Below are 16,282 nucleotides of genomic sequence, written 5' to 3' on the forward strand. Positions count from 1 at the left end.
GCCCATCATAATACAACAAAGGGCTAATGAAGTTCATTTCATAATTGTGATACATGGCATGACAGCTCAGAGATTAGTACTGCTGTCTCACAGCACCAGGGACCTGGGTTCCATTCCACTTTTGGGTGACTATGAGTTTTCACATTCTCCTGATATCTGCATGGTTTTCCTCTGGGTGCTGTGGTTTCCTCCCACAGTGCAAAGATGTTCAGGGTAGGTGAATTGCCCAGTGTCCAAGGATGTGCAAAGTAGGTGCATTAGCCATGGGAAATGAAGGGTTACAGAGGATGGGCTAAATGGCCTGCTTCTACACTGTAGGGATTCTGTGAATACCCACTGACTTTCAATATCTCTATCATCTACGGTGAAGTAGAAAAAGGAGTCAGCTGATATGTTAGTCTTCCTTGTTGACGGTCTGACATTAACAAATGAATGTGTTAATTTCATAAGTGATGGTAATTGTCCATATGTAATTTGGTTCATATCAACTGACTGAAATTAATATTGCCAAAGTCACATGATAAGCTATTAGCCATCATAAAAAAAATTTGTGTCTAATTTATATATGCTTAGCTTTAAAGTCAGTAATATTTCCACGCTTATACCAAGTACGACATTTTTAGGACTGTGCATATTTCTACTGCAACTAAAACAAATTGATAGTGCAATGTAAGCCTAGCATCATCTCAGGAGCAACGAGATATCTAAGATATTGAACACTATGACTGCAATAAACAGTAGAAAACACTCCACAATGCAAAAGCAATCTGCAAACAGCTGGTAAAGTAACAAGCACAATGTGAACATAAGTGAAGGATAGCATTTTTGCACGTGTAAGCAAAATAGATGATGTGTATATCTGGATCTTAATTTTATTTTGTTTTGGACAGCTGTTACAGCAGTTAATTTATACAGAATAAATGTCAGCATACTAAAATGTATCACAAATACTGTGTTATGAAAACATGAATAAGTGTTAAGACATTTCATTTTTGGGGTAAATAAGACTTTTTTGTTATTGTTTTATCCATTTATGTATTTAACAATCAATAAACTTGTTCTCTTACTCATTCTTAATTGATGTTCTATTCACCATTTCAGATTAAAATCATTGATAAGCTGTTTCAAACCCTTCACCAATACTGCTCGGACCTTAGCTGTAAAAAATGTAAGCGTCACCGGGAAATGACTGTTTCTCTGATATAGGCCAGTGATGCCCTATAACTGAAATGGAGACATTAACAGGTAGGATAAAGCCACAAACAATTCCACAACGCACCAAAACATGGTGTAACTTCCTAGACACTACAGTTTTCATAGAATCTAGTATTTGTTTTCTGTTTTGCAGAGAATAAGCAGAATAATCACAGGCAGATAAAACTTACAAATGCAGATAATTACATGTTACAAGTTAATTGAGATGTAAATATACCACAAAGATTATTCAAGGAAGTGCAAGAAGTCTGGCCTCAGTGTCAAAATGATTTTACTTAGTTGAAAGTGAATTATGGAATGAGCTAGTCACCAAAACTTTAAAGTAATATCATTAATGTGTAAAATGTAGACAATGATACAATTACAAAACATATAAACTAAAAGTACGAATAAGGAAATAAATGTGCTGCTATGAATCGTATCCATTGTAAGATTCACCAAACCAGTCAAAATATTAGATTGCAGGAAAAACAGGAGTTGGTTTCTGCTTACAGCTTCAATAAGGCAGAAATGTACAGTGGTTTTATCTAACTTTCCAAAAGAATGGCTTTTTAATAATTTCCTATCTTTAATCTTTTCAGAAGAATCTGGTAAAATGTTCCATGAACTTGGCACATTAACCATCCCTGAGATAACCTTGACAAATACTAAAACAAGATCTGCTAGCAAATAAATCATCAGAAAAAACAAACTCTGTCCAACTGTCCATAAAACAAAACTCAAGTTAGCCATCCGGCGGGATACTGGATCTGTTAGAGCCTCAGACACATGCAATAGCAGCCACAAGATCAGAAAGCTCATCAGAAGGAAACCTTGAACTTTTATCCAGTCTTTTACCGATGTCCTCTTCTTCATTATGTAAATACCAGCCTGTACACCAGCCATGTAAATGGCTATGTATCCAAACAATGAAAAGAGTCCTTCTCTGTTGGCATTAATGAATCCAAACCTTGTGCCTTTGCCATCACTTCCATGTAATATAAATTGCTTCAGATTTGTAGTTTCAAGGAGCAACTGATAACAGATAGCAATGCTAGCTGACAAGATCCAGGAACTTCTCACAGGGCATAATATTAGAAGAAAAGATGACAAGACCCTAACTATTGCCAGGGTGAAAAAGAAGTTCCAATGTAAACCATATTCGGTTACATGCTCATGATAGTCCACTGTTTTAACACTTATTAAACGGACTAATCCTAAGAAAACCAAAGGCCAAACTGCTATGATCTGTTTAATCACAAAACTAAATTTGGAATATGATATAGTTTTGTTCTTTTGTCTTGCTTCAGGAGATACAACAGCATTTGCAAATACAAAAGCTGCCACTCCAAAATCCATAATCCCAGTTCCATATGTTTCAGCTTTGGCATAGCGTCTTGGAAATATTGGAAAGTCCACGGCTAGAATGCTGATGCCAGTCTTTATGTTAATGAAAACACGAAACAAAGTGACAAAAGGAATATAATTCACATCTAAGTTGGTTTCCAAAAAAGATTTTATGACTTCTTTTAACTGCTGATGAGAGTGCTGTTTTCGTTGACTGTATATTTTAAATACAGATAATGCAAGTACAACTGCTAGAACCAACACCAACCAGTGAAGCACATTTGCCAAAACTGTGCAGGACAATATAAGAAATGCCACTAACACAAAAAAATCAATCAGCAGAAGTCTTTTCCACGATGATGTTACACTTTCTCCAACAAAATACATTAATATCAGTCCTCGATAGGTGATACATAATGCAGACAGAATTAAACCCAATAAATTCTCAGTTAGAGTAGTACCACTCAGATTACTGATAAATTCTACTTTCAATTCTTTTTCTGCCATATTAGGAATGTTTTTTTTCTGAACAAAACCCCTTAAAATATGCTGTATTTAGCAATAATAGAATTAAAAAACGATTTAATAAAGACATTGATCAGAAACATTCAGTCTTCCTAGATGTTGCCTGACATGTTGAGTATTTTCAGAATTACAATTGGGATGGTTGGTTTCTGTTAAATTAAATAGATGTTACGAGATCAAACGTGTTTTAAAAGGAAACCAACACGTAACAGATGATCATTTTGAAGGCATTCTCATTTCCTGGCATAGTTTCTAATGTAAAAGATGTTACGCCTGATTTGAGAGGAAGGGTCATTGGACTCGAAATGTTAACTCTGATTTCTCTGTACAGCTGCTGCCAGACCTGCTCAGCCTTTCCAGCAAATTCTCTGTGTGCCTGAGATTGTTTTGGTTATGCATTTGCGGCGCTCAGAAATGGGGTTGAGCACATCACCCACAACGAGGAAAGTTACTCAATGTCTTCTGTGACAACACAAGCTAAAGCAAGCAGTCTAATTTGTCAAGCATGATGTGGAGGTGCCGCTGGGGTGGACAAAATCAAAAAACATCCTTTGTTAGGAACATCGGGGGCATAATCCCTCAACGTCACGGTCTCACAATGTTATCCCCACAAACCCGCTGTTTTGAGGATCCAGTTGAGCCAGTGACAGGGCCACAAGAGGGAATCCATTACCGGAATCATCTCGTCCTTGTCCCTCCAACGTTATCGAAATATTAAAATCGTTCGGATGAGGGTTTATTCATTTGCTCACTCCCGTAACCTTTAACAGCCAAGTTCTTCGCGACGGTTCAGGCTGAGGCCTAGGCCTGGACGACGGGACTCTGCGCTATGACAGCGCCAGACTCCTTCCCGGACACCTTTGCGGTGCAGGGGCCTCGCGGGAGCAGGGACAGGGTGAAAGGTCACGGCGAACACCAACGGCCGCCAGAGCCTACGAGCTGGAAGACCAGCCCAGCCTAGTTGGGCGCGCTCCCGCCAGTCCCCGCGAGCCGGGCGCGCTCCCGTCATATCCCGCCCGCGGATGGAGAGCGGGAATGGCAGCTTCCACTGACAGCGCTCGGCGAGATCCGAGAGAAGGTCAGCGCGAGCGGGGAGCTACCCCCTCGATGGAGGGGAGTCAGGTAAGAAGGAGGGGTCTGCAAGGATCGAGATGAGGGTCTGCTGGTCTCTGTAACTCCCTCTAACAGCCCTTCACTGTCCTGTGAACTGTCTGACATGAGGCGGCGAGTTTTATTTACCCCACAGCAAAGAGTGATATTCGTGTGTCTCATTGCACCGCACACTCTAACTACAGCTCTTCTTCAGCTGTGAAGCGAATTGCAGCGCTCTGTTCGAATACTGTATTAAAAATGTGCCAAGGCGATGAGAAATATTTCAAAAGATACTGCGCGCTGGCGGAAAGAAGTGCTGCCAGTCTTGGGAATTTCAAATATCATACAATCTCAACCACATTGATAGTCACCAAGCCTGGATAGGATTTGATTTGCTGCAGTGTGTTTAAAGTCGTTATTTTACTGATCTCACGTCTGGTCACTAAACTCTAAAAGACTCCTGGTCTTCAGAGAAACGAGTCTGGATGATTATAATTCGGGGTGTTCCTTTTACTACTTGGGACAAAACTGGCATTATCCAAACATTTTTAAGAGGCAAGATTGCTGTGATAGTGGCGCCGTTAATTAAATACTTTCAATTTTTGGTCGTGAGAAGCCTGGACAAAAGAGGGAAATGAATCATCCACGAGTCATGACTGTAATTCGCTTTCCCTGATGTCCAAAAATATGATTGGATTTGAATTTCCATCGTATTTCCAAACCGACTTTCTCAAGCCCTTGTTTGAGTGTGTAGGACGGTTAAACGGGCAGGATCAAGCTGGGCTGTGATGCAACCATCGCTGAATAGTTTGCTGACTGAGTTAATGGCTGAGGAATGACAGTTTGTGCTTTATTGCCATAACTCCTAATAATGAAAATACACTCCTGAAAAACTTGCTTATTTTTTGAAAAAGAGGAAATTCGAAATTTTTAAATGGAGAGAAAACCTGTGACCTGTCACCAAGATCATTGTGAAAATGATAAAGCTGATTGCGTTTCATTAACAGTATCCCAAGAGCACCCCGCCGATTCCTTGAACATCTTAGAATTGCACTTTTTTTTATTATTGTGTTGGCTTTCTTTCTGCTTTACTAGACTGGGAGCGATAATCACACGATGTAATGGTATGTTTGAACTTGCATTGCTGGATGTTGAGTAGTTTATACAGCCTCTTGCAATGCTGATTGATTTCAAATTGACCAATCCCTTATAGTTAAAGAACAGTTTTAAGTTTGGTTGAAAATAATGTACATCTATTAAATTCGACCTTGCCGGGGAATAATACACTAACTGTAAAGGTTGTGTCAGAATATTTATAGGTGTAATTTTCCTAGGCATAATAGTTGAACCATTAAATTCCTAGGTGCACAGCAATAATATTGTTCCTAAGATCTGTTCGCTGAGACAGCAAGAACAGGCTTGTGGCCCTTACTGACTTGGATAAAGTAATCTTGTGTCTGACTTTGTGGTAACAGTCAAGACTTTCACAGATTTTTGTGTTTAACTCCACCCTGTTGAAAAATGCCATGCTGGCATTAGGATTATAGAAATTTACAGCAGGCTGTGGTGTGTTTTGTTACAAAAGTAGCAAGCTAGAAGTAACTCACAGCCAAGATGTGTACTGTGAAATCACCATCCTGGCTTGTGAACAATGCTTGGGCCACAGTGCTTGGATTTCATTATAGCAATTTCCAAGTTATAACTTCTTACATTTTCATATTTGCTCTTTGGGTATGCATTTAGGCAATTGTAAAATATTGTTCTTGATAAAACAAATTGTTTTTAAAAATACACAGATGTTGACAATTTAGTATTTACAGAAAGAATACAACGGTATGGATTATGGTGCGGCAGTGGTAGTGTCCCTACCCAGGAGACCTGGGTTCAAGTCCCATCTACTCCAGTGGTGTTGGGTATGTGGTGCTGGAAAAGGACAGCCAGTCAGGCAGCATCCGAGAAGCAGGAGAATCAACGTTCTCCTGCTCCTTGGATGTTGCCTGACTGTGTGCTTTTCCAGCACCACACTCTCGACTGGTCTCTAGCATCTGCAGTCGTCACTTTCACCTACTCCAGAGGTGAGTTGTGATATCTGTGAACAGATTGATTGATTAGAAAATATTGAAAATACAATAGTAAGGACACTTGTGGTGCTGTGGTAGTGTTTCTGCCTCTGAGGAAGGAGGCCTGAGTTCAAGTCCACCTGTTTCAGAAGTATATATTAGCATCTCTGAACAGGTTAGTTAGGAAATATCGAGAATACAGCAGTTCAATTAGAGTCATAGAGATGTACAGCACGGAAACAGACCTCTCGGTCCAACTTGTCCATGCCAACCAGATATCCCAACCTAATCTAGTCCCACTTGCCAGGGCCTGGCCCATATCTCTCCAAAACCTTTCTATTTATATATCCATCCAGATGCCTTTTAAATGTTTCAATTGTACTAGCCTCCACTGCTTCCTCTGGCAGCTCATTCCATACATGTACCACATTCTGCGAGAAAAAGTTGCCCTTTAGCTCTCTTTTATATCTTTCCCCTCTCACCCTAAACCACGCCAGGAAAGAGACTTTGTCCATTTATTCCATCCATGCCCTTCATGATTTTATAAACCTCTGATGTTCCAGGGAAAACAGCCCATGCCTGTTCAACCTCTCTGGATAGGTCAAATCCTCCAACCCTGTCAACATCCTTGTAAATCTTTTCTGAGTCCTTTCAATTTTCACAACATCTTTCTGATAGGAAGGAGAGCAGAATTGCACACAATATTCCAAAAATGGCCTAACCAATGTTCTGTAAAGCCACAATATGACCTCCCGACTTCTGTACTCAATACTTTGATCAATGAAGGAAGGCATACCAAATGTCGCTTTCACTATCCTATCAACCTGCGACTCCGCTTTCAAGGAGCTATGAACCTGCACTCAAGGGTCTCTTTGTTCAGCAACACTCCTTAGGACTGTATAAGTCCTGCGAAGATTTGCTTTCCCAAAATGCAGCACCTCGCACTTATCTAAATTAAACTCCATCTGCCACTCCTCAGCCCATTGGCTCATCTGATCAAGATCTCATTATAATCTGAAGTAGCCTTCTTCGCTGTCCACTATACTTCCAAATTTGGTGTCACCTGCAAACTGACTAACTATACCTCTTATGTTCGTATCCAAATCATTTATATAAATGAAGAAAAGTAGTGGATCCAGCACCCATCCTTCTGGCACTCCACTGGTCACAAGCCTCCAGTCTGAAAAACAACCCTCCACCACCACCCTCTGTCTTCTTCCTTTGAGCCAGTTATGTATCCAAATAGCTAGTTTTCCCTGTATTCCATGAGATCTAATCTTGCTAACCAGTTTCCCATGGGGAACCTTATCAAACGCTTTACTGAAGTCCATGTAGATCAGGTATACCACTCTGCCCTCATCAAATCTCTTTGTTACTTCTTTAAAAAATTCAATTAAGTTTGTGAGACATGATTTCCCATGCACAAAGCCATGTTGACTATCCCTAATCCGTCCTTACCGTTCCAGGATTCCCTCCAACAAGTTTCCCATCATTGATGTCAGGCTCACTGGTCTATAGTTCCCTGGCTTGTCCTTATCACCTTTTAGAAACATAAGGTGAAATTTTTCTGGCACTGGCGGGAACTTTGGAAAAATACGGCAAGAATGAAAAACCCAATTCTTGACATTGAGGAAAAGCAGTCCCTTAAGGTTAAAACAGTGAGTTTTAAATTTAGCTATACTGTAATTGGTGACCACCTTATTTCCAGGTATTTGCATCTCATTATTAGCTAATCTCACCTCATTTAGGTATAGTTTGTGCTTCTCCCATGCACTGGTGAGAAACTAGACAATGTCAGTTCCTGATGAAGGATTTATGCCTGAAACATCGACTCTCCTGCCACTCGGATGCTGCCTGACCTGCTGTGCTTTTCCAGCACCATACTCTCGACTCCGATCTTCAGTATTTGCAGTCCTCACTTTCTCCTCAATGTCAATTCCCAACTTGAAAGTTAGACCAATACCATTAAAACTTTGCAATGTAAGTTGTCCATGAGTTCCAGTGCCCCTTTCAGGTTGTTCTGTGCACAGAGACATGGACCTACCATGCATCTGTATTCGATGCATTTTATGGCGTTTAGATTGTTTTTCATTAGTGCTGACTTACCTCATGCTTGCTTGGACACTCAGCATCTGTGGCTTCCCTTGCCTTTTAGCTCATTACTGCTTCAAAGAGAATATAGAAAATATTGCTACATCAATATCACACCAATAGCATGTGCGAGTAGCTTATTTGCCAGCACACACGTGCTTCAACAAATGGTTAGCTCCGAAAGTCAAAGGTGACCAGTCTTTAGCGATGTAAAGCTATCAGTCACAACTGTCAATCAGTAGCATCACCATATCTCAGTTTGGGGCTTGGCCACATGTGAGTCATGTATTTGGTGTGAGCAGGGTCTAGGGATCCAAGACTTCTAAGTCTTGGGCCATGGTTAGTTCTGCAGATCTTAAAAGCAGCCAGGGCATCACATATAAGTCATTTGTGGTGTTGTAGACATTGGTTTTGGGGCTGGACTGTAACATTTCAGTTGAGATAGACCAAGATTAGAATTGGGGTTTGGGGCAGTAAACAACAAGGAAGGTTATTAGGGATAACCTGTGCAATGGATTGGAAAGTGGGCAACTCAGGTTTGGGAATGGCATGTATTATGCTGTGATGCAGAAGGGGTATTGACAGTGAAGGAATCAACACAAATATAAAAGTGCATCTGATATAACATCAGAAGGTACTGAGGGGTAATTTCACAAGTATCCACCACTCTGACTTTACTGGGTGGACAATGAAAAGCTATATTGGACAAGGAAATATGTTATACCAAGAACTGTGGGGACAAATTGGGGATATTAACTGTTGAATAAAAGGATTAGATGTGTGGGTAGTCTGTATTTTGGTAGAATTGGCAGGGATAGCAACAAAATATGATGTGTGAATTGGGGAAGAAGGGGAGAGAATTTTACTAGATAGAGCCTGAAGCCCATTCTTAGGAGTATGACCTGGGTAGTATGCCATTAGGTTAGATTACTTACCATGTGGAAACAGGTCCTTTGGCCCAACAAGTCCATACGGACCCGCCGAAGCGCAACCCACCCATACATTTACCCTTTCACCTAACACTACGGGCAATTTAGCATAGCCAATTCACCTGACCTGCACGTCTTTGGACTGTGGGAGTAAACCGGAGCACCCGGAGGAAACCCACGCAGACATGGGGAGAATGTGCAAACTCCACAGAGTCGCCTGAGGTGGGAATTGAACCCGGGTCTCTGGCACTGTGAGGCAGTAGTGCTAACCACTGTGCCACTGTGCCGCCTTTGACCAAATCTCGACTGCACAATAAGGAAGATAAATGGCTGGCAACAAATTTACAGTGGGTGGAATAAAGTTTCCATCTTATTTTGGTCTTTGGGGTGGAGTGTAAATGTTTGCCTTATGAGTTCTTGTTTGGGAGGTAGTTGAGCATTGGTCATTATCTGTGCTTGAACGAGTGTGTGCTGTCTCATTAAGTATGTTGGAATGAACCTTTGCTTCCAGAGAAGAGTGTATTTACAAATGTAGTCGTGCACACACAAGGTGTCCATAAATATGGAACATTAGAGGAAGCAAGCCATTATTACAAGATACTTGTTCAGCCTCTGTGATCTCCTTGTTAAAGTGCTAAGTCTTGCACACACTCATGAACGTCAGGATTGAAGGATACGTAACGTCCACTGCTCAGAGTTGAGCAACGTTCCAATCCTCCTTGGAATGGATGAAGAGACTGCTGAATTCTGGCCTTGTGGTCACATAACAAGGTCCTTTATCTAAATTGACAGTCAGTGAGATGTGATAATTGAAAGTGCATATATATTTAGAGATGTGAAGGCATATTTCCAATAATGTGTCACTGTACTATGTTGTGCCTTGGGAGAGTTTTTCCTTACCCTCTCACTAAGACTTAGTGCAGTCCTGGTGCTTGCAGCTGGGATGGAAGGAGCTTTCTCTTTAGTGGACCTTGTTGGCTTGGAGGATTTGGGTAAATGACCAAAGGGGTATTTGCAGCTAGAGGGTTCAAACATGTTGAGAATGACCTTTCCAAATGTAGGCTCACCCCTGTTGGCTGCAAATTCTGCAGGGTTGGGGATTGCATGGAGATCAAGGAGCCTGACACCTTTGGAATGTATTGACCTGTAATCTCTGGGGAGTTCTCTGTAGTTCCTCTGTCTGGGTGTCTGCTAGTACCACCACTTCTCCTTGAGAGGAAGCATAATCTGGAATGAGGTTGACATCACTTGGTCCCCTTTTCCCATGCCACTGATGCTGAGCACCAATGGCTAAAGTGATGGGGCGCAGATATGCATGCTTTCCATGCAGCTACTGGGTCCTGCTAGAGCTGGCTTTCCACAACATTGTCAACCTGACCATGGAGGCAGCTATGTGTGTGCATGCCAGTCCTAGCATTGTGATAATATCTGTAGATTTCTCCAAATTTCACTCCAGTATACTGTGCATCGCTGAGCAATTCTGCCTGCTTTCTGTTCTACGTTTATACAATGTAATTAATGGCCAGCACTATGGGTAATTTTTTACCTGTACTCGAACAGTGCTTGGTCTCCAACAGTCCACATTCCTCTGACTGTCAGTGAAAGTGTTAGCAGAGACATTCCAGTGATGCGTTCACCAGCTTGTGCTCTTGATTCTAATTTAGATAGCAAACCCATTGAGATGAAAGACTCCCAGTGGTCACAGGAGAAAGCCTGCAAATCCATCCTCAGGTATCTGTGGTTGCTTCCTCAGAGGAGGAGGGGCAATTGGGCTGGCATATTTGGAGCAGTGGCTGCATGGATGTTGCTGTTATATGCCATTAGTTGTGCAATAGAGGTAGCAGTTTGAGAATCTTTGTAAGCTGATAGAATTGGTAACTTGAGAGTACAGTGCAGCAAATCTTACTGGGTTGCCTTGATGTGAATGTCTTGACACTGGATGTGAGCAGTTTCTGTTGTTTCCAGCCATCTTGAGGGGTGAAGAACTGGACATCGGCCACCATGCCACATGTCTATCTTAGTCATTTCTGCACAGTTAGGAGCCATTTTCTCTGTCGTGAGACAAAGGGAGAGCTTGACTGAGATGAAAGGAAATGGAAGAACTGTTGGTACAGGAACAGCAGAGGTGGCGAGATGACTTGAGTGAATGAGGAGGAGGGCTAGGAAGGGTTTTGGAGGATGAGGAGTATGGGAGATTTTCAGTGGAGCTGCTGCATGCAATATTGAGAATTTTGGACCATTAGCCTTGAAGATATTACTGGCTGGTGGCAGTGTCAGAGTGAGGGTGAGAATGCAGAGAGAAGATGGTAGCACTTATCCTTGCAGCACTCTGAGATTATTAGCCTTCCTTTGGCAAGGCTGGGAATTCCTTTTGGTCCACAAAATAGCACTCACTCTGGCTGCTATATGAATGCAGGCCAGCTGTGGTCTCCTTTGATGGCTCTTTACCCAGCACTATGTCCATTGTATCTTCAGGTCCCTTTCTCTGACGTGGCATTTTACGGTGACATCCTGTTGCCAAAACAAATGAAACAGAGTTGAAAACTGGCGCTAGAAAAAGCACAGGAGTTCAGGCAGCATCCAAGAAGCAGGAGAGTCGACGTTTCTGGTTTAACCCTTCGTCAGGAATGTGAAAGTGGAGGTGGTCTAAGAGCTAAATACAGGGGTGGGGTAGGGCTGGGGGGCATGAGGGAAGGTGGGTGGGATGGTGATAGGTGGATGCAGGTGGAATTTGATTGTGATATGTCAGTGGGGAGGGTGGAGCAGATAGGTCAGGTCAAGAGGGTGGTGGTGAGTTGGAGGATTGGATCTAAGATGGGGTGTGGGGTGGGAACATATGGAAACTGGTAAAGTTACTGTTGATGCCATGTAGTTGAAGGGTTCTGAGGTGGAAGATGAGGCGTTCTTCTTCCACTTGCTTTGATTTGGCAATGGAGGAGGGCAGAATTTGCATGTCCTTGGGCGAGTTGAAGCGGTAGTCACAGGGAGGTGGGATTGTTTGGTGTGTGAGGACCAGAGGTGTTCCCTGAACTACTCAGTGAGTTGGCGCTTGGTCTCCCCGAAGTGGAAGAGGCCACATCGAGAGCAGTGGCTACAGTAAATGAGGTGTGTGGATGTGCAGGAAAGTCTCTGCTGGATTTGAAATGACGCTTTAGGGTTCACTATTTTCTATTTCATCTGCATCCGCCTATCCCCATCCCACCTACCTTCTCCCCCAGTTCCACCTCTTTTCCCCCCCCCCACCTTCACCACCCCCCAGCTCACTTCCCCTTCCACACTCCTGATAAAAAGGGCTTATGCCCAAAACGTCAACTGACCTGCTGCTTTGATGCTGTGTGACCTGCTGTGCTTTTTCCAGTGCCATACTTTTCGACTCTGACTCTCCAGCATCTGCATTCCACTTTCCCCTAGTTGCTGAAAAATAATGGAACAGCACTTAGTAGGAGGTTCCTCGCATTCAGTTTTTGAAGTGATGAGTAATTGAGGTTTAGGTATGGCACCATTGGAGAGAACAGCCAAGATACTGGTGGTAGTGAGCACCTCCTGCCTCTACTGCCATGTCATTGCATAAGAAGGGTGCCATGGAACCTGAAAACAAAATAATGAGGTGAATAGCAGAAAACTTTTGAGACAAGTCAGCATAAGGCATGGCGAGAAACCCTCTATGAATCTCCTTAAAAATAGCTGCCAGAAAATAGGACAATTCAGTCAATAGAATCCTTGTCATGTATACCAATCAATGTTCAGTGGTGCAAAATCAAATTGTATGGTGATGTCAATTTGGGGGCAATTCATTAAAAAAGCTTTTTAGTATACTGAAACATCAGATTTTAATTTGGCTTAAGTCTGAAGTTAATGCCTGCTGGAATTAAGAATAAATTGTCATTTTTTAGAATTGATTATTTACTCTTATTTGGGAAAATTTCTGGTAGTAATTTGTAAAAAGAGCCTTCATGAGTAGAGCATGATCTTGCAAGTGATTGATAGGGCTATTGAATTGAAACTGAATCTTATGATCTGGTTGTAAATACAAGTGCTTTAGTTTGTGGAGGGATGTATGTCCAAGAACTGGGCAGAGAACGCCATATTGTTGCTGCATAAAATGGATAACAATTTTTTTTTTGCCTTTTTGGAAATAGAAAAATTTAGTAAAAATTCTGATTTTTTCAAAATAATTCCAGAGGATTTGTTAAAATGGTCACTTAGTGGACAATTTGCTTTATTTATAGTAAATTTGCCATCCATGTCATGATCCATGTCCATTCTTCTAAGAGAAAAAAAATGGTAATTTAACAAAGTGTGCAGGACCTTAAAATGCTTGACCACTTTCTGTCCAGATTGAATTGCAGCAAAGTTTTTCTAAAAATTAATTACTGTTACTGTAAAAATTAATATGGTTATTTGATCATACTTCCCAGATGTTTCAATGAATTTTGGGAACAACAATTTTAATGTTGTTTCAATGCACCTTGTTACAATCTAGCAAGAAACTGTTGATGTTTAAATAGAAATTCAAACATCTCATTTTAACTAATAGAACTATGCCACAAGACTTCAGCTTCTTTTAACAAAGTAGAAACTTTATTTTCAGGGAGGAAAACAGGGTCAGTTAGCTTGCCATCTATTATAGGGAAGCTGTTAAAAGCTAATATTTAAGTCATGATTTTGTAAAAGGCAAATCATGTTTAACCAATTTATTTGGGTTTTTTTTTGAGATATAAACATGTGCTGTGGATAAAGGGGAACTGGGAGGTGTACTCTACTTAGATCACTGGAAGGCATTTAAAAATGTGCCAGATCATCGGTTATTGCAGAAAACCAAAGCTCTCGATGTAGCAAGTAACATATTGGCACAAATAAAAGATTGGCAAGCTAGTATGGAACAGTAGTATGAATGGATTGTTTTCTGGTTGGCAAACAATGTTCCATAGAGATTAGTGTTGGGGCCATAATATTTTACAATTCTATGTAAATAACGGATGAAGAGATCAGTGACACAAAGATGGGTAGAAAAATAAGCTGTGAAAAAGACATTAGGTGACAAATTGATAGAGATGGATTAAATGACTGAAAAAAATTTTGCAAATATGGGAAACTGTGAAATTGACCATTTTGGCATGAAGAATATAAAAGAAGCATAGTATCTAATTGGGTGAGAAATCGTAAAAAAAACCTAAGATGCTGAAAGATCTGAGATTCTTGCATTAGAATACTTAACAGGCTCGTGTGCAGAATCAGGAAGTAATTAAGAGTTAATAATGTTATTTATGATGAGGGAAATTGAGTCCTTAAATAGGGAAGTTATGCTTCATTAATATAGGGCACAGGTGAGACCTCACCTGGCGGCATGATGGCTCGGTGGTTAGCAATGCTGCCTCACAGCACCAGGGACCCAGGTTCGATTCTAGCCTCAGGTGACTGTCTGTTTGGTGTTTGCACATTCTCCCTATATCTGTATGGGTTTCCTCCGGGTATTATGCGCACTATTGGTCTCTTTATTGAAGGAAATATGTAAGTGTATTGGAAGCAGTTCAGATGTTTACTAGACTAATACCTGAAATGGGTGGGTTGTCTTATGAGGAAAGATTAGACAGACTAGACTTGTATCAGCTGGAGTTCAGAAGAGTAAGAGATGACTTGAGAAGGATCTTGGCAGGGTAGATGTGGAAAGTGTGTTTCCTCTTGCGGAGAAATCTAGAACCAGGGTTCATTTTACAATTAAGCTGTTCCCTATTTAAGACAGAGATGAGGAGTTTTCTTTTCACTCATGGTTGTGAGTCTTTGACAGTTTCTTTCTTAAAGGCACTGGAAAATATCTTTGAATATTTTTTGGTCAGAGGTAAATTCGTAAGCAAAACGGTAAAGATTATTGGGGGAAGGTTAGATGGCAATAAGGAGTAACCAAATCTTATCAAATGGCAGAACATGCTCAGAGCCAAGTGGCCTAATTCATATGTTCATATGTATGTGGAGTGTGTTAGAGAAGAATATTTGAGGAAATTAACATTATTAACACTATAACTCCTAACTATGTGTGTTTTGCACTCAGGTTTACTTAAAATCACCCTCCAAAGTCTCTAATAGACACATAAACCATTAATCTGTAGAGACCACGCAAAGGTGTGCTACAGCCCTCTGAAGAATCCTCCTCAGCTGCAATTATTCCAGAGGAAATACTTCCATTTGCCATTTCTTGACTTGGATTCCTGCAGACTATCCTTTAGTCTGGTTACTTTTCAATCCTTCCAAACTAATTCAGCTGATTACTTTCTTTTATAAGAGGTATTTGGCAAGAACTTTCGAAAGCTGATTGGAGGCAGATGTTCTCAGGTAAAGGGACGGCTAGAAAATGGGAAGCCTTCAGGAATGAGATAACAAGAATCCAGAAAAAGTATATTCCTGTCAGGGTGAAAGGAAAGGCTGATAGGTATAGGGAATAAATAAATTGAGGGTTTGTTTAAGAAAAAGAAGGAAGCATATATAAGGTATAGACAGGATAGATTGAGTGAATCCTTAGAAGAGTATAAAGGAAGTAGGAGTATATTAAGAGGGAAAGCAGGAGGGCAAAAAGTGGACATGAGAAAGCTTTGGCAAAAAGAATTAAGGAAAAGCCAAAGGGTTTTTACAATACATTAAGGACAAAAGGATAACTAGGGAGAGAATAGAGCCCCACAAAGATCAGCAAGGCGGCCATTGTGTGGAGCCACAGAAAATGGGGGAGATACCAAATGAGTACTTTGCATCAGTATTTACTGTGAAAAAGGATATGGAAGTTATAGAATGTAGGGAAATAGATGGTGACATCTTGCAAAATGTCCAGATTACAGAGGAGGAAGTGCTGGATGTCTTGAAACGGGTAAAGGTGGATAAATCCCCAGGACTGATCAGGTGTACCCGTGAACTCTGTGGGAAGCTAGAGAAGTGATTGCTGGGATTCTTGCTGAGGTATTTGTATCATCGATAGTCACAGGTGAGGTGCCGGAAGACTGGAGGTTGGCAAACGTGGTGCCACTATTTAAGAAGGGTGGTAAGGACAAGCCAGGG

The 16,282-nt window shown here is 41.2% G+C and overlaps 2 protein-coding genes across 2 annotated transcripts in view; one reads left to right on the forward strand and one right to left on the reverse strand.

The window, feature by feature from the left end:
* Nucleotides 1–847: 847 nt before the first annotated feature.
* On the reverse strand, nt 848–4,114 carry pigw (phosphatidylinositol glycan anchor biosynthesis, class W). Its single transcript, XM_060848192.1, has one exon. It carries the CDS (start codon nt 3,046–3,048, stop codon nt 1,522–1,524), a length of 1,527 nt encoding a protein of 508 aa, XP_060704175.1. The 5' UTR covers nt 3,049–4,114; the 3' UTR covers nt 848–1,521.
* Nucleotides 3,985–16,282, forward strand: part of LOC132830460 (unconventional myosin-XIX) — a 63,838-nt gene continuing 51,540 nt past the window's right edge. The window contains exon 1 of the mRNA XM_060848191.1: nt 3,985–4,188. Within this exon, the coding sequence (XP_060704174.1) occupies nt 4,102–4,188 (87 nt within the window). The 5' untranslated portion in view covers nt 3,985–4,101. The remainder of the gene's footprint in view (nt 4,189–16,282) is intronic.

This window comes from Hemiscyllium ocellatum, chromosome 31 (genome assembly GCF_020745735.1).
Source record: "Hemiscyllium ocellatum isolate sHemOce1 chromosome 31, sHemOce1.pat.X.cur, whole genome shotgun sequence".
In the NCBI taxonomy this organism is placed as follows: domain Eukaryota; kingdom Metazoa; phylum Chordata; class Chondrichthyes; order Orectolobiformes; family Hemiscylliidae; genus Hemiscyllium; species Hemiscyllium ocellatum.